The sequence below is a fragment of the Mobula birostris genome, chromosome 11 (assembly GCF_030028105.1).
Source record: "Mobula birostris isolate sMobBir1 chromosome 11, sMobBir1.hap1, whole genome shotgun sequence".
Lineage (NCBI taxonomy): Eukaryota > Metazoa > Chordata > Chondrichthyes > Myliobatiformes > Myliobatidae > Mobula > Mobula birostris.
In genome coordinates, this window is record NC_092380.1 from 98906689 (window position 1) to 98928946 (window position 22258).

At 39.7% G+C, this 22258-nt stretch overlaps 1 protein-coding gene across 9 annotated transcripts in view; it reads right to left on the reverse strand.

The window, feature by feature from the left end:
• The window catches only part of nav2a (neuron navigator 2a), a 523153-nt gene that overhangs the window by 79116 nt on the left and 421779 nt on the right, over positions 1–22258 (reverse strand). For 7 of the 9 annotated variants that reach the window (XM_072272755.1, XM_072272756.1, XM_072272752.1 and 4 more), the window contains 4 exons: positions 18257–18301; positions 13810–13970; positions 12360–12548; positions 3636–3688 (listed from right to left, as the gene is read on the reverse strand). In XM_072272755.1, the coding sequence (XP_072128856.1) occupies positions 3636–3688; positions 12360–12548; positions 13810–13970; positions 18257–18301 (448 nt within the window). The remainder of the gene's footprint in view (positions 1–3635; positions 3689–12359; positions 12549–13809; positions 13971–18256; positions 18302–22258) is intronic. The other 2 variants (XM_072272754.1, XM_072272753.1) reach the window with 1 other exon arrangement.

Genomic DNA, 22258 nt, shown 5'->3' on the forward strand with positions numbered 1-22258 from the left:
AATTCTGCACCCTTTCTTCTCCAAACATACCTTTGCTCATTGCGGCCAAAAAGTTCTATTTTAACTTCATCAGTCCACAGGACTTGTTTCCAAAATGCATCAGGTTTGTTTAGATGTTCCTTTGCAAACTTCTGATGCTGAATTTTGTGGTGAGGATGCAGGAAAAGTTTTCTTCTGATGACTCTTCCATGATGGTCATATTTGTGCAGGCCTCGTTACACAGTAGAACAGTGCACCACCACTCCAGAGTCTGCCAAATCTTCCAGAATGTCTTTTGCAGTCAAACGGGGGTTTTGATTTGCCTTTCTAGCAATCCTATGAGCAGTTCTCTCGGAAAGTTTTCTTGGTCTTCCAGACCTCAACTTGACCACCACCATTCCTGTTAACTGCCATTTCTTAATTACATTATGAACTGAGGAAACAGCTACCTGAAAACGCTTTGCTATCTTCTTATAACCTTCTCCGTGCTAGGCAGCTGCTTAGAGGAGCCCATGGCTGCTGATTGTTGGGACAAGGTTTGAGGGGTCAGGGTATTTATAAAGTTTTGAAATTTTCATCACCTGGCCTTCCTAATGATGATTGTGAACAAGCCATAGCCCTAACAAGCTAATTAGGGTCTGAGACCTTGACAAAAGTTATCTGAGGGCTCAAATCTTTTGGGGTGCCCAAACTTCTGCGTGGTGCTCTTTTCCTTTTATCCCACTCTAAAATTGTACAAAACAAAAATAATATACTAACTTTACTTAAAATTTTGAAAAGAATGTTTCATCTTTAACTTTATGATTTTTGGAGACTCACTTAACTATTCACAGGAACAGAAATTTTGACCGGGGTGCCCAAACTTTTGCATGCCACTGTATTCAGCCCAGAATATTGTGCTGAACCATCTAAATAGCAAATCAAAAAACACCCAGACATTACCCACATCAAGTCCATATCCCTCCATCTTCCTCACATCCAACAGCCTATGCAAACATCTCTGAAAAGCCTCCGATGTATTTGCCTGTACCTCCATACCAGGCAGTTCGTGCCAGGCATCCATGACTCTCTGAGTAAAAAACTTACCCTTCACATCCCCCTTGAACCTACCCCACCTTCAATGCATGCCCTCTGGTATTAGACATTTCTACCCTGGGAAACAGATACTCTCTGACCACTCTGCCCATGCCTGTCATAGTCTTGTAAACCTCTATCAGATTCCAACCCCCCCACCCCCAGCTTCCACTGCTCCAGAGAGAACAACCCAAGTTCGTCCAGCCTCTCTACCAGATCCCCCCTCAACCTACACAACTCCAGAGAAAATAACGCAAATTTGTTCAGTCTCTCCTGATAGCACATGCCCTCTAAATCAGGCAACATCCTGGTAAACCTCTTCTGCACCCTCTCCAAAGAAACTAATTCTAACAAACTGAACGAGAATTTACACCGTGCCTTACTCAATACTTTATCAAAGCCTCACTATGTAGGAGGACAGTGCCTGGTGAGTACAAAGCCCCTTCGCAGCAATGCTCCATTATGTATGAGGCCTTCAGGAACAAAGGCAAAGTATGCTTCAACCCTCTAGTTAGCATTTAATACAGCGTGTGAACCTGGGGCCAGTGATAGGATTCATCTGTGCAAAGCTTTTCATACAATTAATGCTGAAATGGTTGTTGCAACATGTGAAAGCCTATCACATGCACGCATAATCCAGAATAACAGTCTGCAAATGGACCACAAGTGGAAGAAGTACCCATTCCCATTTATCCATTGGATTTTTCATAAAACTGTATCGCATAAATTCCACCTGCTGAAATTTCCATATCACTATCACTTTTAAAAGAAGGGGGGAAATCTGTTAGAGGACGTCAGTGGGTTAAGCAGCATCGTTTGAGGGAAAGAAACTGTCAACATTTGGATCTTCCGGACTTGCCCTCCACAGGTGCTGCTTGACACCCTAACTTCCTTCAGTGTTTTTTCAGCTGCAAATTCTAAAAACTGCAGTCTCTTGTGTCCCCTAGAAGAAGAAATTGCCTTGCCAATTATTGCATCAGCTCACTTCAGATTCAACTCTCTAATCCACTTGTAAGCCTGATGCCCATAACTCCTAAATCAAAAAATCTCTCTCCCTCAGCCTTGAGTATACTTATTGACAGCCTCCACAGCTCTTGAGGTTGAGAATTAACAAGACTCACAATTACCAGAGAAGAAAATCCTCCTCATCTTAAATGGGTGACACTTTTAGCTTCACATTATCCTGTCTAATTCTATATTTCAAACGTGCCAAGAGAAAACATCCTCACTCCACTTATCCTACTAAATCCTCTCAGAAACTTATGTTTCAATAAGATCACCTGTCTCCTTGCTATGATCTTTACTCTAGTCTCAATTTGTTCCACCTTTCCTCATATAACTCCTTCGTACCATGAATTACTTAAAGTAAAACAAAACTCCTATGAAAGAACATATACAGGAAAGGAGCCTTCACCTCCTTCTAACCTGAATACAAGCAGCACATCTCAGGCAGTACCTACCAACAGTTCCCAGGCTGCAGAAGTCCTGGTGAGTGTGAATGCTGTCATCATACTGGACTTGCTTGATCACGAACTGTTCTAAAGGTCGAAGACAGCAGACGCCACCCAAGCTATCATATTACTTAATACCTGAGAGCATTGCATTCTTACTGGATGAAAGGAGTTCGGTGCAAGCGAGTTAAACACGTACAACAGCCTACACATAACTAACAGGTAAAGTGACATTGTGGGTGTAGTCCTGAGTTGTTATGCTTGCATGTGCAAAGCAAAATTAAATGCTGCTGGTGTAAGCTTCTGACGTAATAACCTGTTTTTCCAAAACAGCTGCTAAGAATCATGAACCAAAGCGCCGAAGAACTACCTATTATGTTTCTGTAGATTTTAGCAAATTGTTAGCTCTTACAGCGCACTGTTACTGATTTTAAAATTATTGAATAAAGTAGCTTAATTCTTATCAAAGCATGTTAAATACCAGTTGTTGAAAGACAACTGCTCCCTGATTGTTCAGCATAAAACTAAAGTTGCTTTGTGAGACTCTGCCCACTCATCTTACTCAATAATACATGTTGCACAACACAGTAAACCAATAATTTATTACTGGAAATAGTTAAGAAAATAATGTGGCTTCCTGAATTTGTGCTGAAAAGCATGCTTCCGCTTTCAAGTTATTATCATAACTTATTGCGACTTAATTATTGCTTCTGCCTCCAGTTTAATTAGCAGGGTATGTCCAATGATGAAAGTTGGTCTATAAACCAATTTAAATCCATACTTCCAAGTACAATTACATTTTTGGCACATCATGATTTGGAAAAACAGACATTATCAAAATATTATTCACACATCTATAAAGCACAAAAATTAGTGCATCCAATTTCATGCTGAACAGCCACATACTAGATTTTCATGCTGAACACACTACATACTGGATTCACCATGAAATGCTCTCACTCCAAAATCATATTGACAACAATAATGTTAAATTTTGGAGGAAGTATACTTTATATCTATTATACAACACAAGTAATGCGACTTATGTGAACTTACTGTACTTATATTACGAACCTTATTGAACTCTGAAAAATGCAGAGGAAAAGATAGAATTAAACTGGAGTCACTTACTGTTGAGTAAATGGAGGATGTGCTGGAGACCAGAGATAGAGATGATCCATGAACTGCAACAAGATTAATGGACCAAAAGAGAAAGAAAAACAGAAAAGTCAGGTCAGGCCAAGTCTTTGTGAAAAACATTTCATCCCAACAGCTCTTGTGTAATGAACCATCGTAGTTAATAATGTGCTTATCTTTCACTTAAGTGAACAGGAATATTTCTTGTCTGGCCTTTTCAATTGCAAATATGGACCTATGCAGAAGCAGAACCAACCGTGATTGGTAATTGGTTTCTAAATGGTACGTGTATCGAGATACACTTTGCTTTGCATACTATCCATACAGATAATTTCAAATCATAAGTACATCAGGGTGGTACAAAGGAAAAGCAACACAGAATACAAAATATAGTGTTACAGGTGTAGAGAAGGTGCAGTGCAGGTAGCCATAAAGGTGGAAGGGCGATGATGAGGTAACATGTGAGGTCAAGAGTTCACCTTTACTGTACAAGAGTTCCATTTAAGTGTCCTATAAGACTGGGCAAAGCCAGGTAGTGTGCTTTCAAGCTTTTGTATCTCCTGCTTGATGGAAGGAGGAAGAAGAGAGAATGTCTCGGGTGAGTGGGACCTTTAATTAAGTTGCTGCTTTCCTGAGGCAGTAAGAAGTGCAGATAAGAGTTTTTGAAGGGAAGGTTGGTTTTCGCGATGGATTGAGCTGTGTCCACAACTCTGCAATTTCTTGCAATCTTAGGCAGAGTGGAGGTTGCCATACCAAGCTGTAATGTATTCAGATAGGAAGTTTTCTATGAGCTATCAATAAAAATCGATTAGGTTCAATGGAGACATGCTAAATTTTCTTAACCTTCTGAAAGTAGAGATGCTGTTGAGCTTTCTTGACTTAATGCATCTACGTGATTGACTGGGACAAGCTACTGGTGAGGTTTATATCTAGAAAATTGAAGCTCTCAAACATCTCCGCATAATCTTGCAAATTATGAAGAAATATAAAAAAAAATGGCTGCAAGTTGCTCATAATGATCATCAAGGGCAAGAGATACAATTTGGTTGGGTGGAGGATAAAATAAGAAGAATCTCATAAGTGGGAATTGTAAAGAATGTAAACGAGACTGCAAGTGCCAAAATCTGGAACAAAGACAGAATGCTAGATCCAACAGCACTTATAATGTAAACTATCAATTCTTGCAGCAAAATTGAAGAGAATCGCTTTTGAACGATCATCTCAGCACAGAATGATATCCAAATATTGGTTAGCCAGATGCTCTTTTTAACTCAGCTCCTTGGACTTTTCCGTTCTATCACTCCATCATTGGAGGCTGTGCCTTTAGCTGACAAAGTCCGTGTATGGTTATTCCATGTCCAGCCCCTCTATCTGTAAATCTTACAGACAGCTTGCCAAAATGACTCTTTGCCTCTACAACAGGGGTCTACAGCCTGGGGTTCATGGACTCCTCAGTTAATGGTAGGGGTCCATGGCATACAAAAGTTTGGGGACTCCTGCTCTAGAATAATTGCAATTCAAAGCTTGCCTTTTTAAATAGAAGGTTTGCTTGCATCACATTGCTTCAATTAAGTCCCTTGTCTATTCTACTTGAGCATAGGTCCCGGTATGTTTGCATCTGCTTGCTGATCAGTTATTAGCATTCTGGTAAAAGTATCTAGAAGCAGTAGTGATGTTGTGCATCATTAACTGAATTCCTGCAATGCATTCCTCCTGAGTAATTTACCATTGTTAACTAATTTTTTAAAAAATTGATAAGCAATATTTCCAAAGCTCAAGAAGCTAAATCAAAGGATTGCAGAGATGTAGACACTGGAAAGGTTCCAAACCTGTGTTGAGCTGGTGAACTTTGCAGGAAAGTGGTATTCAACCTTAATACTTTAGGTATATTCAGGTTTAATATTACTGATATATGTCATGAAATGTGTTGTTTTGCAGCAACAGTATAATGCAATGCACAAAAAACCTATCAATTAGAATTATATATGTATTTAAATAATCAAATTAATTAAGTAGTGCAAAAAAGAGAGGAACAATTTGTGAGGTAGCGTTCGTAGGTTAGTTCAATGTCTGTCGAAAGATGTGATGGAGAGGACGAGCCTGTCCCTAAAATGTTGAGTGTGCGTCTTCAGCCTCCCTGATTGTAGCAATGGGAAGAGGGCATGTCCTGGGTGAAGGGGGTCCGAAATAATGGATGCCGCTTTCTTGAGGCATCACCTTTTGAAGATGTCCTCAATGTTAGTGCTCATGATGGAGATGGCTGAGTTTGCCTTCTGCAGATTTTTCGAATCCTGCGCCGTAGTCCCTCTGTGCCAGGGACTGATGCAACCAGTTAGAATGCTCTCTATGGTACATCTGTAGAAATTTGCTCGAGTCTTTGGTGACGTACCAAGTCTCCTCAAACTCCTGATAAACCACAGCCGCTGTCTCAGTAACTGCATCACTATGTCGGGCTCAGGATAGATCTTCAGAGATATTAATACTTTGGAACGCGAAACTGTTTACCCTTTCTTCAATGGTGCACTTCAGAAGAATGATGGCTACATTTAAAAAGATTTTTGTTTTGAAGGGTCCTTTGAATAAATTCAAAGGGTTTTCCAGGAATAGTTCATTTTAGTTGTTTTGTTCCTGTTACATCACCAGACAGAATAATTTAAAAGAAAATTTCCCTCATTCCTTAGGAAGACTGCATTGTTTCATATTTGAGGTGACCTAACTGAGTAAGATTAAAGGAATGCTAATCAAGCCTACGTCAGTACAACAGGGTAAGGGAAGTTGGCTTACAATAAACATTGTGTCACGATAAGCACACTTTGAGATCAACCACATTTTTTGGAGCATGTTCAGTGAAGTATTTTTAACTTTGAGGTGGAAGAATAATAACCATCAAGCCATGAGTCACCTCAAACATGAAAGGAGCATAATAATGTGTATTGTTTTTTTTTGTTTTTATTTTACCTGGGCATCATTCTCTTGTCCCATCAAGACAGGCGAACCACTTGGGTATTCTTTGGACTTCACAAGAATAAGGGGCCTTTAGAAGAATAAGGGATGACCTTATTAAAACACAAAAGATCCTAGTGGTCATGATGGATTCTGATCAAGGTTTTTGATGTGAAATGTCCTCTCTCCCCCGCAGATGCTGGTCGACTCTCTGAATTCCTCCAACAGGTTGATTGTTGTTCCGGAGTTCAGCACCTGCAATCTCTTCTGTCTCCATGATAGGGAAGATGTTGATATGATTTTATTAGCAAGAGAGTTTTGAACAAGGAGACATAGTTACAAGATTAGGGGCTCTTCATTTAAAATGATGCTGCGTAGAAATTTCCTTTCACAAAGGTTAGTGAATCTCTTAAGTTCTCTACCCCAGAGTGTTACGAAGGCTAGATTATTCAAAATATTTAAGGTGCAGGTTGATAAATTTTCAGAAGATTGTAGAATTGAGGGCAAAAGGAACAAGCATAGAAAGGCAATTTAGGTCACCATAGACCAGCCACGATCAGTGATTAGCAAGGCAGACTTGAGGGCCTTGGTGACCCACTCCTGCTCCTATTTTATTTGGTGTTCTTGTGTTCCGTGTCCCATGACCACGCATAATGGTAGCCAAAGCAAGCTACAGGCAAAACAGAACAAATCTGTTCTGTGGCCCGTGTTGTCACTCCATTCTCCATTTGCTATAAAGCCGTGGGACTTAATAGTCACCCCAATGCCACTACTACTGACCTTTGAACCTTTGTACATCTCCAAATATAAATTAGTTGAAACTCAATTTAGCCTAGATCAGAAAAAAAATTTGTACTTATTTTTGGCATTGTCACATCCTTCGGGAGATTCAACCAGTGAAGGAGAATTGTTATCTATCCTAAAACTTTTCCTCTGGTGTAGAACTCCCCCAAATGATATCAACAATAGTGGAAAAGTCATAAATGATCTCTTCTATGATACTCATCATCACTAGTCTGAGAAATGACAGCACTTAATCACTCACAGAACAACCAGCTTTTACTAACAGTGCCAATTAAATGGATTAGATGTTTGGCCTCACTGAGATCAACACCCTCAGACACTGGCACATGTGAGTCAGAAGAGCTTTGCCCGTGGCTTGTAGGATTATTCTAAATTCCTACTGATGACATCTGCCATATCTCAGTGCCTGGTGCTCGCTCCTCCATTAGGCAAGTCGCCCAAGCATTAGGCGCCATACTCAAGGACAGAAAACTTGACCTCATTTAGCCCTCAGGAGCAGCCACCGGAATTTCCTTGCATTGCGCGCTTTCTCCAATCTACATGTTCATACTCCTTGCAGAGAGTTCTCCTGCTACCTTCTGCCAGAGCACCAGGCTCTTGCCCTGCAAGGTCCCTGCGGCTCTGTTCCATGAAGAACATCTCTCCTTCCTGAGCACGTCTGGCTTCCCTTGACAACAAAGTGCATGATCTCATTCTTTTTTCCCCTCCCATTCGTGCAATGGCTATTCACTCCCCAGCAACACGCCAAGTTGCTGGAAGAGTTCCTCTTCTGTGGTGGGAGGTTCCTTTAAAGATTGGGTGCAATGTTACAGCTACATGGCTAAATGCTGTCCCTAATGAGAACTTGAAATAAATTGATAGACACCATGCACTAAGAGTGACAAAAATGCAAGGCGATCAAACAATGATGTTCTGAGAACCGCAACATTGAAGACATTGCAATTTGGAATTTTAAATTAATGCAATTTTTAAAAAGAGTGGCAGGAAATGTGCAAGGCCACGACAGTATTTAAGCTTCTAACGTGTGAAATTAAACTACAACTGACAATAATAATACCTGTGCTTTGATCAGCCTGAATTATTCAGCCTGTGGATACTGTGAGAACATTACTGAGCCACCACTGCTCACTTGGGGAATGATTGCAGGAAGTTAGTCAAAAGGAGAATCTTCAATAAGCTGGCACACTGCTTATCAGATGGTTGCTGAAAACGACTGGTGAAGCACTGCAATGTCAGTGTTGTAATTTTGTCAAATGAGATTCCCTTTAATAGCTGTAAATTAATTGTTTTATGAGAAGGAACAGTTGGTCAACATGTCAAAATAAAACTTGCCCAGAAATTCAATTCCAAGATGGAATCTACTTCTTGGTATTTCACTGTCTGCTTTGATGTACCTGGGACAAATAAAGCAAATCTTTATTTCAGTTTTTCAACCATTATACAGCTGAAAAATTATTTTCTTCCAGAAGGTAGTAAACTGGATTGGACACTGGCTTTATGGGAGAAGCCACAGAGTGGTAGTAGATAGTTGCCTCTCTTACTGGAGGCCTGTCACTAGTGGTGTGCTGCAGGGATCGGTGCTGGGTCTATTGTTGTTTGTCATCTACATCAGCCATCTGGATGGTAATGTGGAACAGCAAATTTGCAGATGACATCGAGATTGGAGGTGGAGTGGACAGCGAGGAACACTCTCTAAGCTTGCAGCAGGATCTGGACCAGCTGGAAGAGTGGGCTGAAAAATAGCAGATGGAATTTAATGCAGACAAGTGTGAGGTTTTGCACTTTGGTAGACCAACAAGGTTAGGTCCTGCACAGTGAACAGTAGGGCACTGAGGAGTGCGGTAGAAGAAAGGGAACTGGGAATAGGGGTCCATAATTCGTTGAAAGTGGCATCACAGGTAGATAGGGTCGTAAAGAAAACCTTTGGCACATTGGCCTTCATAAATCAAAGTATTGAGTACAGGATGCTATGTTGAAGTTGTATAAGACATTGGTGAGACCTAACTTGGGAGTATTGTGTACAATTTTGGTCACCTACCTACAGGAAAGATGTAAATAAGGTTGAAAGAGTACAGAAAACAATTGCAAGGGTGTTTCCAGGACTGAATGACCTGAGTTATAAAGAAAGACTGAATAGGTTAGAACTTCATTCCTTGGAACATGGAAGATTTAATAGAGGTATACATGGGTATAGATAGGGTAAACACTAGCAAGCATTGTCTACTGAGGTTGGGTGGAACTACAATCAGAGATCATGGGTTAAGGGTGAAAGGTGAAAAGTTTCATGGGAACATGAGGGAAACCTCTTCACTCAGAGGGCTGTGAGAATATGGAATGAGCTGCTGGTGCAAGTGGTGCATGAAAGCTCTATTTCAACGTTTAAGTGAAGTTTGGATGGTACATGGATGGTAGTTCACGGAGGGCTATGATCCTAGTGCGGGTTGATAGAAGTAAACAGTTTTAATGGTTCAGCATGGACTAGATGGGCTGAAGGGCCAGTTTCTGTGTTGTATGTTTTGTATGACTCTGTGACAACATACAGTAACAAGCATTTCTGATTGTTACCCTACGCATTAGAAAATCCACCACACCTTCAGGCATGAGTCATGCATGCTTTCTGACGTAGAGGATGACACCATTCCCTTGTGTCACCCTCTGGATTTGCACTAACCCCAACCACTTTACTTGATCTCATCCTAGAACAGTTTCGCAGGTTCAAGTAGCCATCCACAACACCAAGATTTCTCCCACCTACCATCCATCATTGCTGGAGACACAAGAGACTCAGCATGTTGGAAAGTGAATTCACCAGGTCGAGCAGCACCTTTAAGGTCAAAAGAATGCTTGATGTTTCAAGTACAAAGTAGAAACCAATACACTATGATGCAGGGTTTTGACCTGAAATGTTGACCGCTCCTCTCCATCACGTATGATCAGGCTCCTTTCACTGGAAATCAACTCTCCAGTCCTCATCCATCTCTCAGATCTAGACTCCTGAGACACAGTGGTCCAAATAAAATTCTAGCCACTGGCTATCCTGATCCCATTTTCCAGTCATAATGTGGATGACACACTGGGCATTGCCCTATCATTTTCAGTCTGGGTTCTCAGGCATAGCTGAAGTTTTCATCACCAGGTCATGATCCTCACGCTCCCTGTCCAAAAGTACAAAAACAATGTCTTCACAAAACAAGCTGCAGTAGATTAAGGCATCAGATCGTCAGTTTTCTCCCAAGGATAATTAAGGAGATACATCATGTCTTATTAAGAGATTTTTGGGTGGTGGGATGGAACTGCGTCTCTATCAAAGGAGGTGCAAGGCACCTGCTTTGCCCCCAATCAGGGCCATGTGAAGCCAAGGAAGCAGGTGGTGGATGGTCGTATGAGCAGCCGGTGCATATCACAAGTCATGGTTCTGTGCCCACTGACACCAGACAGACAATCTCTGAAGAGTATTGATAATGGCTTAGGTCACTTGTCTTGTAAAAACACCGCCCAGAAGAAGGCAATAGCTAATTACTTCTGTAGAAAAATTTGCTAAGAGCAATCATGGTCATGAGACCATGATCACCTATGTTAGGAGAATTTGCCATCAATACTTTCATATTATATATATGCAACCAGGTGACCGTTGAATACATTTTTTATTGTTAAAAGTGCACTTATATATTCACCTTGGTAATGCTAAAATAGCTGTCTGTGCCTTTAAGAGAAAACAATGATGTTATTTTGCATTGGTGGAGTAGAACGAAGAGTTGCCATGTTCTAGAAAGGACGACGTTCGAATGCGTTTCCCGGGTTTGGTGAGGAAAGATATTTGCAAGTACAATTGATCGAATAGCGTGATATCGGCCTACTAGCGTGAGGGAGAACTCATTTCAAGGTCTAGCCTAAATGTGTTTGAAAATTAAGCACATGCGTGTCAAATAATTGCCACTATCATATTGGTTTTGTATATTTTGTTTTTGTTATTTTCATACTGCATCCGTAAAAAGGGTGTGGTCTGAAGTTAAGCTGAGATTGTAACAGTGGGAACTTTTTAAAAAAATTTATTTTGTCATTTTTATTTTGATACCCTCTTTCTGAAAAACATCTAAAATAGATAAAGGAATTTAAGACCTGAAAAAGTATTTGTTGTCCTGCGTGTGTATTTTTCCCCAGGCTACAAAATATAGAGAAAGGAAGAAAGTAAAATACTGAGAAATTCAAATAGAACTTTACCAACTCAGAATTTCCCCAGCTCTCCATCGTGTTATTAAAGCAAGCCAGGGTACCTGCCCCAGGTCATTTCTGGCTCTTACCAATCCAGCTGCTCAGACAGGAGAAGTCTCAGCCTGAGGACAGCATGTCTTCACATACATAAATCTTTGAGTGAGGTATGTCAGGGTACTTGCAATGTTTTCACAGGTCACAAGTCGACAGCAGGTAGGTCTTTAAAACATCCTGCAGTTCTTTCTTTTCTGCTGGCCTAAATATTCACTATTTATTACACTTAAACTGATGAATTGAATTTGAAATGAATATCAATGTACACCACCATGTTCAGGAACAGTTATTACGCTTCAACCAGCAGGTTCTGAACCAACATGGAAAACCTCACTCACAACACTGAACTAATTCTACAACTTATAGACTCACTTTCAAGGACTCTGCAACTCGTTATCAGTTTGTTTGTTTATCAATCTATTCATCTTTTTCAAATTTTCACAAGTTATCTTCGTTTGCACATTGGTTGTTTATTTTTAGTTTATCATAAATTATATTGCAATTCTTTATTTTCCCGTGCAAGCCTGCAAGAAAATGGGATCTCAAGGTTGTATGTGGTGACCTGTACGTACTTTGATAATAAACTTACTTTGAATTTGTTATTCCAAAAAAACGCTTTCACTGACCATACTCACTGATAAAAACATCCATTGTTTTGAAATGCCAGCTTTCCTTAGTATGAAATACATTGCAATAGTTGCTAACCTTCCTCGAATCCATCCCGGAATGATCCAGAGCGGCTCATTGTCCTGTGCTTCTCATCCAATGACATGGAACTGTTCCGAAATCTGGAATCGCTGTACGGATCATGTGACCCATCCTGATTGGATACGCTGTGACATCGTAGCATGCTGGGGTTGGAGAGGCTCATTTGGGCAGCAGTGGTTGGACTCGCTGTTGATAAGAAAAGTCTATTTATGACACTGACCAACAGTAAAACGTTAACACTGTACTCTATTATGTAAAATCTCCTCTCAAAAATATGCAATGAGTGTGGAATATATCCCACTGGAATTACTGTTTTAATTTTGAGGTGTGTTTAAAATGGATATATTACGAGCCTCAACATCTTGGCTTCTGTCTCCTCACAGTGCTCTTTCATTCCTTACAAGGAAACCACTACACCCAGTGAACGCCCACGTAGATCCAGGGAGAATGTGCAAAGTCCACAGACAGTGGGGGCCATGCTTTCTTCTTGTTGCTGCCGTTGGGAAGGAGGTAAAGGAGCCTTAGGGATCACACCACCATATTCGAGAACAGTTATTATCCTTCAACCATCTGGCTCCTGAACCAGCGAAGATAATTTCATTCACCTCAACTCAGAACTGATTCCACAAATATGGACACACTTTCAAGGGCTCTACAATTCGTGTTCTTAACATTGTTTATTTATTTGCATAGTTTGTTTTCTTTTACACATTGGTTGTTTGTCTGGCTTAGTTTGTGGGTAGTTTTTCATTGACTCTATTGTATTTCCCTGTCGTACTCAGAATGCCTGTAAGAAAAGGTGACATATATGTACTTGGAGAATAAATTTACTTTGATCCCTGGTCTCTGGCACTGTGAGGCCACAGAGGGCAGTATAGTGGCAAGACAAGTAGAGTTAATGCCTCAGAGTGACAGAGACCTGGGTTCAAACCTGATGCCTGGCTCTGTTTATGTGGAGTTCGCAGATTCTCCCTGGGATCGAGTGGGTGCTCTGGTTTCCTCTTGTAAAGACTTGCAGGCTGGTAGGTTAATTGCCCCTGGTGTGTAGTGAGTGGTAATATCTGGAGGCTTTTGATATAATAGAGGAAAAATGGGATTAATGTATAACTAAATGAAATGGGCAAGTTGACGGTTAGCAGAAACACAGTGGGCCAAATGCTCTGTTTCTGTGCTGCATTTCTCTGTTTCTTCATTTTTACCGTTTTGGTAACCACTTAATCCATTTTATTCTCAACAACGCCCTTTAACCTGCTGAGTTCCAGTGATTCAAATGTCTCAGGAAAATGAGCAAGGGCCAACCTTCTTGTCCATTCTACATATTCAAGCATCAAGCATTTGCTTTTTCAGACATTCAGCATTTCATAAATCCAGCATGGACATCATTGAAATCTTAGCTGACCAAACGATTATGGTAAGTGTGATAAGAGATGTTAGTTGAAACTCATACCTAGTTGGGAAAAGTTAAACCTTGTTCCGGAGGGTGAGGTGATACTACATCCTGGAGAAAATGGTGAATTGTTGCTGTTATCCTGCAGTCCACCCGCAGAGTGTGAACGCAGCCACTCTTTAGTTTCATCATTACCTCGTGGTTGAGATGAAGGAGTATACCTATGGAAACATCAATCATCAGCATAAAATCCCGCATTAGGACTAAGGCAGGAGCTAATATGCCCCGTGGGTTTCCTACTGTCAGCACACACTTTGTAGTAAAGTATAATTATAGGCAACATCATGTGTAGTACAGCTCTTTACAAATAACTTGTCATTATTGTGCAATTCCTAGAAAAACCTCTTGCACTGTTACATTTGTAATTTACAAAAAGGAGGAAAGACCTCATGCCAATAGTTTGATCAGATTGGTGCAACTTTTATCTTCCAGCTCTCTTTAATATTTCTTCACTAGTATGTGTAATATGGATAAACACCCACATTAGGGCAGCATGGTAATCCAGCGAAAGATTATCACACACAGTTAGAGCTGTGCAGCCATGAGTGTAATGGGATTAGCATGTCAGCCATTGGCTAAACCCATTTTGGCATGCATTACTGTGCCCATTTGGCCTCTCCTGCAATTCCATGCAAAAAGACGCTAATGGAGAATCAGGAAGCACAACAGACCAAATTGCAGTTTCATTGCCAAATTAGGTGCTTCAGGAAATTCTGGCCCATTTTCTCAGCACAATTAATTATCTCTCTCTCTCTCAGTAACAATTAGAAGGGCAATTTGCCATATGGTGCAATATAGGTTTACTTCACTGACACCACTTCAGGATTTCTTTTCTAATCAAGCAGAGAGAGAAATAAAGAGACAGGGAAAGAGACCAGTGCGGAAGGATTAGGCTTAGATTGTCCTACCAAGGTTTGTGGGCCAAATTGCTCTCTTCTGCGTTTCAGCTCATTAACAATGCAGCTGTAAATGATGATATTATCAGAAATAGCTCAAGTGAATAGAAAAGGTGTAATTTAGTCTGAAAACATCAATTAGTTAACTGAATCTAAATTCTATGTCATTTGATTGGTGTATCTCCAGCTTAAAAAAATGTTTGTTAAATGTCTATGGATATACCATCCAGTAAGCGGAACCGCAGCATAAAAGTCAAGACCAACAGGCTCTGGGACAGCTTCTTCCACCAGGCCATCAGACTGATGAACTCACGCTGATTTGAGTGTACTCTATATTACATTGACTGTTCTATTTATTATAAATTACTATGATTGCTCATTGCACATTTAGATGGAGACGTAACGTAAAGATTTTTACTCCTCATGTACGTGAAGGATGGAAGGAAAAAAGTCAATTCAATTCAACTCAATAACTGACTTCCTTTTAATTCAGTCTCCTGAAAGTTCTTAGCCAAACTTAAAAAGAAATTTCAACGCATTTCTAATTCCATGTGTAACAACAGCAAATTCAGTGAGATACTAAAAAGTATTAGAGCTTTTATTTACTAACTGCTATAAAGAAAGTCAAGCATCAAGGGATATTCTGAGTTGCTTATAAAGGACTTAATGAGCTTGTTCACACCTCCGACGGGCTAACATCATCATTTGGATAAAACACCAAACCAGAATCCCTTCTGCCTTCACAAGTTGGATGCAAGATATTCTATAAAAACAGTTCAAAGAAGAGCAGAGGAATTGGTCCACGTGTGTGTCTGTATAACCACATGTTATGTACAAATTTATCCAGTGCCAGCATTAAAACACTAATTCTTATTTAAGAAGCACTTCATTGATTTCGGGATGTTCCAAAGTTTGTGAAGGGTGTTGCATAAATGCAAACCTTTCTTTCTAGGAAAAAGCTCACTATGTATTCTGCTTAAGCACTTTGAAGGTAAACAAAGAGCATATAAGGTGATTTGAACAGAATGATGGTTTGGTGGAAATACTGGGATTTTAACAAATAAAGCTCATTTTGCTAATGGTGGGCAATTAGGAACTGGAGTGGTTGGAAGTGGAACAAGAATGGGTGGCGTGGTAGTGTAGCAGTTAACGTAGCACTATAATAGCACCAGTGACGTGGGTTCAATTCCCACTGTTGTCAGTAAAGAGTTTGTACATTATTCCCATGACCATATGGGTTTCTTCTGGATGATCCAGTTTCCTCCTACACTCCAAAGACGTAATTGTTCAAATGGGTGTAATTGGGCCAGATGGGCCTGTTACTGTGCTGTATAACTAAATAACTTTTTTAAAAATAAATAACATTGCAAACATGGGCAATTTTGTGAAGGTCACCCTGGACAAGATAGAAAAGCTGTTTATTTTCAGTGATTCTTGTAAAACCTAGCTTCATGCACTTCACTGTCTGATGACTAACTGTGCCAGTTGTTGCTTAGAAAAGTTGTACTTGGGTTCCGTCTTTAAACTGCTCCACTGCTCCAACATTTCTTAAGAAACTTTTAAACCTACTCATTTCACCAAGCTTCTTGTCACTTAGCTTTGTGACTTCTTCAAATATTCTGGTTAAAAAAATCTTGGGCTGTTTTACCACAATATATTCACTTTCCAACTGTAAGTTCAAACAAACTCAAAGTTCCAACAAACATAAAATAATTCAGTATAGACAAAATTGTTTCAGATTTTGGCACATGCAACATGCATCTTCAAATGAGCAGAGCCATAAAAATCAGAATACAGACTGATGTGCTCCAGTGCCCCCCCATGCACAAGTTAAACAATTTCTCAGCTTAGTCATCTAAAATAGATTTGCTGGACTGAAGAACTTAATTCTAAGTGAAAGATTATTGACATGCTGCAGACCAAAGTAATTTCATCACACGCAGTGCAGTTAATATTGTGAACTGATTTTGCCATTTTAAAAAGCATTTTTAGATCAAATTTTGCAGTTGAAATAATGTTGAGGTTAAGATCTGGGGAAATACAAAATAAAAATTCTAATAATTCTTCTGCTATGGAGACAGTAACTCTCATTCTCCTCCCTCTACACCAATATTATACATTCTACTCAAACCCTGTGAACAATGCTTGTGTTTACTATCTGAGTGAAGTTTAGATTTATGAATAGCTTGAAAGGTCGGACAGCCCAAATACGGGGGGGGGGGGGGGGGAATGACATTTTGATCAGTACTATCCATGTGGCAGCAACTAGCAACATTTTCGGGAAGGAAGAAATTGGAAATTCTGAAGAGAAACTAATGAAAGAGGTTCACATATTTTAAGTGTATTTCTCACAGGATGTGGAAATTTCAGTCTAGAACTTCCTCTAGGTGAAAGTGGCTTGCTTAAAAAACTAAGAGTCAACCATATAAGTATGTGACCATACACCATATAAGTCTATGGTCACATACCAAACAGGTAGAAATGATGGATTTCCTACTGAACCAGATTGATTTTAATGATATGTTCAACACTAACTCTTCAAACAGAATTTATATCCATCAATTTTCATGGGTGGATTTGAACTCACATCTCTGGAACTTAACCATCTCCTGAAATGTTGTACCTACTGGGACCTCTACTTCACCTCTCAAAATCAGATGGGTTGGAATAAAACAATTTGCTGGGTTGCAGGGGGAAAATAAAAGCTTGGGTATCTGACTAACTTGGGTAGGTTTCAGAATTGGTAAGGATGTGATAACCCCAAGGATTTCCTTCTCTTCTATAAAATACGAAGATCTCAAACTGAAACAAATCATCATATTGAAAAATTGCTTTAAAATTATTTCTGGGCAGATTCTTGCAGTTGTCAGAATGGGATTTTTTTTTGCCTGCTTAATAATGTAAACCATTGTGAGTCAGGAGACCAAAGTTCAAACCGAAAATCTGAATTCTGATTTCCTGAAAATTGTACAATGGATCCAAGACAATGAAGGTGTTCCCTCAGAACCACTACTTTCAAAGCAATGGTGGGGCTTGGGGGAAAGGGTGAATCAAAACAAAATCCTCTGCAGTATTTTTTTAATGTGTTATGCACCAGACATTTGGTTCTTTGACATAATGATGGTCGACTACAAATTGGTTCTTTAGAAAACTAACAGTCTGGTTGAATACTCCAAAAGTAGGACTATTGTTCCACTGTTGTTGTCTCCTTAGTTTTCACTGCACTGGAAAGAATTTGGTTAACTTAAGAGTTAATTAAAGTGCGAAAGCAATACAAGCAAACAGGCCTCAGACAAGCCACCTACATCCACTTTTGTAAAAGCACCTTAGAGTCATGCTCACAAAACAAACATTGAGCTAAGCTAAAAACTGCAGCCGCTTAAAACATTCCATAATCCAGCCTGCGTGATCGCACAAAGCAAAATAGCAAAATGAAGATACTGTAGAAGCTCACAAAAATGGATATATGCCACCCACACCAACAGCCACAAAAACAAAGTGCTTGGTGCCAGAGCCACAAAAGCAATTATCCATGAGGGAAGTACCAATACCTGAATCCTTTCTTAGGCAAGGTATTCCTATTAAGCTGTGGATCACTGTAGGGAAGTGAGAAGAAAACTAAGTCCAAATAGGAGGTTAAGTTGTTTTATGACAAAATAAAAGTGTAGAAATTTCATAGCCTCTTGGACATATACGGTACAATAACTTATTCATCAATCAGATTTGAGAAAACAAAATGGTAGTTTGAAGGTTATAATTTTAAATATACATATGATCTTCAAATCCATTAATGCTAAATCTGTGGTATACCAGGTACAAGGATCATATTCTCAGCTGGTCATTGGTCACAAAAAAATCATCTTTAGAGCTCTTAAGAGGAAAAAAAAGCTAAATGTTTTCCTGATTAACAATTAAGTATTTTTAAAATATTTTCAATTGTTACTAATAAAATATAAATAACAGATACTCTCATAAACATCAGCATGCTTGTTTCCTGGTTCCAGAAGCTGAGGTAATCCATTTCACTTACAGTGTTATGCAGTAAAATTTAACACTTCATGACAAAGTAAATACATGAACAACAATTACTAAGCATTATTCAAATTAACACTTTCAAAGTAATAACAGATCAATGTGAACTTCAATACTGGGTCACTTCTGTGGTTAAAGGAATAGTCTTACACAGCATTTGAAATGTATAGTTTCGATTAAGAAGTAATAAAGATCCAAATTATTTTTTAATGACTTAGTTCATCAACATAACAGCCATTAAACATCCATCATTCAAGGGGTTTAGGAAAACTCTTCCACCTAAAGAGTCCCATCTGCCTGCACTGAGGAAACAATGGCTTTATTTTCAAAGATCCACCTACCAACATCTTCCCAAAATGATTCAGCACACAGAACTACCCAAAACCAAACAAATATTTTATTTGTATTGATTTTATGCCTGAAGCAGTTTGGGCTTTGAAATGTTTCAAGCATAAGGGATCAACTGACCTCACTATGACTCAAGCAAGCCACCAGTAACATTAGCCGTACAGAGGAAACCATATTCCTACTTTGGCATTGTAGAAATGACGCTAATAAATATTGGCAGGCCATGGCGAACAATATTGCACAGTATTGTTAGTGCTGTTCTATGCGTACATAATCCAGACTATTTAAAAGTTAAGTTTGAAGAATACCACTTTTCCGTCAATCATCCAAGCCTAAGTATTTCAAATAGTGGTGAAATGGAGGTACCCTTTTCCGAATTAAATGCAAACAGAGATAGTCAATTATACTTTAATAATTATGACAAAAAGAAGCACCTGTTTACTTACGTTTTACTACCTGAATGTTCAAACGTCACAATGATGTAAGTCAGGGAGGTAAGCGTGCTCTAAAATAACAAACTATAAAGGAGTACCACTGAAAATGAAAAGTACTTAGCAGAAGTAACTTTCCTGTCCAATTACACTGGAATGCATTGTCGATTTAAATGTGAAAATCAATATAATTACACTATTTGCACGTGACATCATGTGAATGAAAATGCCTACAGCTCTATCAGTTCACCCGTTTGCTCAAACAATGGATATGGCAACGATGACATTAAAAGGAATCCTCAGAACTTTCAAAATAATAGAAAATAATCTCCTAAAGGCTGCGGGAAGAAAGGGAATTATTTAACACAAGAAGACTATGCAGGACTTCTAAACTGTTGTTAGCTAAATGCACTGTGCGAAGTTTACCATTTATCTTTGAAGCATCAGCCAAATGCTGTGACAAACTTGGCCAATAAATCAACAATAGTAAATGGAATTTAGAAATAGTCACTATCACAAAGATGAAGGTGTAACAGTAATTGTGGTTCTAGTTGCTCACTTGTCATAGAGTCATAGAAAAGTATAGCACAGAAAAGACCCTTCAGCCCAACTAGTCCATACCTAAAACATTTAAATTGCCTATTCGCATCAGCTTGCACTGGGACCATAGCCTTCCATACCCCTACCATCCGTATACTTATCCAAACCGTTTAAACTTTCAAATCAATCTCACATGGACCACTTGTGCTGGGAGCTGTTCCACACTCTCATGATGCTCTGAGTGATGAAGTTTCCCTTTATGTTCCCTTTAAACTTATCCCCTTTCACCCTTAAATATGACCTCAGTGGGAAAAGCCTGCTTGCATTTAGCCTATCTATACCCCTCATAATTTTGCATACTGTGTTGTTACCCCTAGTGTCCATTAGCGATAACCATTAATTGGAAGGAAACATGAAATTGGAAGAGCAGAGAGGAAGAAGAAAGAACAATAACCAAAGAATAAAAGCAAAGAATGGAGACTTGAGCAAGTCTCCATTTTGAAGGAATATCGTTGGCATGTTTGATGACAATGAAAGAGATGGAGGAAACTAATTAGAAGTTATCCAGAAGACTTAAGTAAAGATAAAAACAGAAATAAATGTCTTTTGCCTTAAGACAATGTTGCTGAACAATCCTTGCGATATAGTTCTTGTTTGTAGGGCAAGTCATTCCACATAGCACAGAGACTGCAATGTAACAGCCTCTGAAATTCATCCCATTAACTCTTCTGAGAGGATTACACATAGAAGCAAACTATATAGAATGCACAGTGCTAAGAATCAATGCTTAAATCTTAGGCAAGTTTTTTGTTCAAGAATTATCAGAATCAGGTTTAATATCACCAGTATAACTTTGTGGCAGCAGTACAATGCCATACATAACAGTAGAGTAACAAAACTGTGAATTACAGTAAGTATATATTTATTAAATTATACAAGTAGTGCAAGAAAAGTTAGTGAGGTAGTGTTCAGGGGTTCAATGACCATTCAGAAATTGGATGGTAGAGGGGAAGAATCTATTCCTGAGTGTGTGCCTTCAAGCTTTTGCACCTCCTGCCTGATTGTAGCAATGAGAAGAAGGCATATCCTGGGTGAGGGGGGGCCTTAATGATGGACATCGCCTTTCTGAGGCAGCGCTCCTTGAAGATGTCCTGGACACTATGGAGCTGACTAATTTTACAACTCTCTGCAGCTTACCTCGATCCTGCTCAGTAGCCAGCCATACCAGCTGGTGATGCAGCCAGTTAGAATGCTCTCCACGGAACAGCTGTAGAAATTTGTACGGAATATACCAAATCTCCTCAAACTCCTAATGAAATATAGCCACTGTCTTGCCTTCTTAATAGCTGCATTGATATGTTGGGTCCAGGTTAGGTCCTTAGAGATATTTAGATTATGAGAACACTCAGTCCTCGTTTATTGTCATTTAGAAATGCATGCATGCATTAAGAAATGATACAATGTTCCTCCAGTGATATCACAAAAAAAAGACAAACCAAAGACTAACACTGACAAGACCACATAATTATAACATATAGTTACAGCAGTGCAAAGCAATACCATAATTTGATAAAGAGCAGACCATGGGAACGGTAAAAAAAAGTCTCAAAGTTCCGATCGACTCCCGATAGTCTCCGATAGCAGGTGGCAGAAGGGAGAAATTCTCTCTGCAATAAACCTCCAGGCACCGACAACTGTCGAAGCATTGGAAGCACCCAACTACAGCTGACTCTGAGTCCGTCCGAAAACTTTGAGCCTCCGACCAGCCCTTCCACACCGAGCAACATCTCTGCCGAGCGCCTCAACCCTGTCCCGGCCACCGAGCAACTAGCGAAGCTGAGGATTCAGGGCCTTCCTCTCCAGAGATTCTGGATCACACAGTAACAGCGGCAGCAAAAAAGGCATTTCAGAAGTTTCTCCAGATGTTCCTCCGTTCTCTCACGTCTGTCTCCATCAAATCAGGATTGTGCATGGCACCCTACTTGACAGATTACAGATATCATTCACTGGAGTGGCCGCGCAAGCTGGGTCACGTCACCATCTTCTCCTCCTCCTCCCAGGAACTTGAAATTGCTCACTCTCTCAACTTCTGATCTCTCTACGAGGACTGGTGTGTGTTCCCTCGTCTTATCCTTTCTGAAGTCCATAATCAGTTCTTTCGTCTTACAAATTCTTACCGTTCTTTGGTTTAGTGGAAGGTTT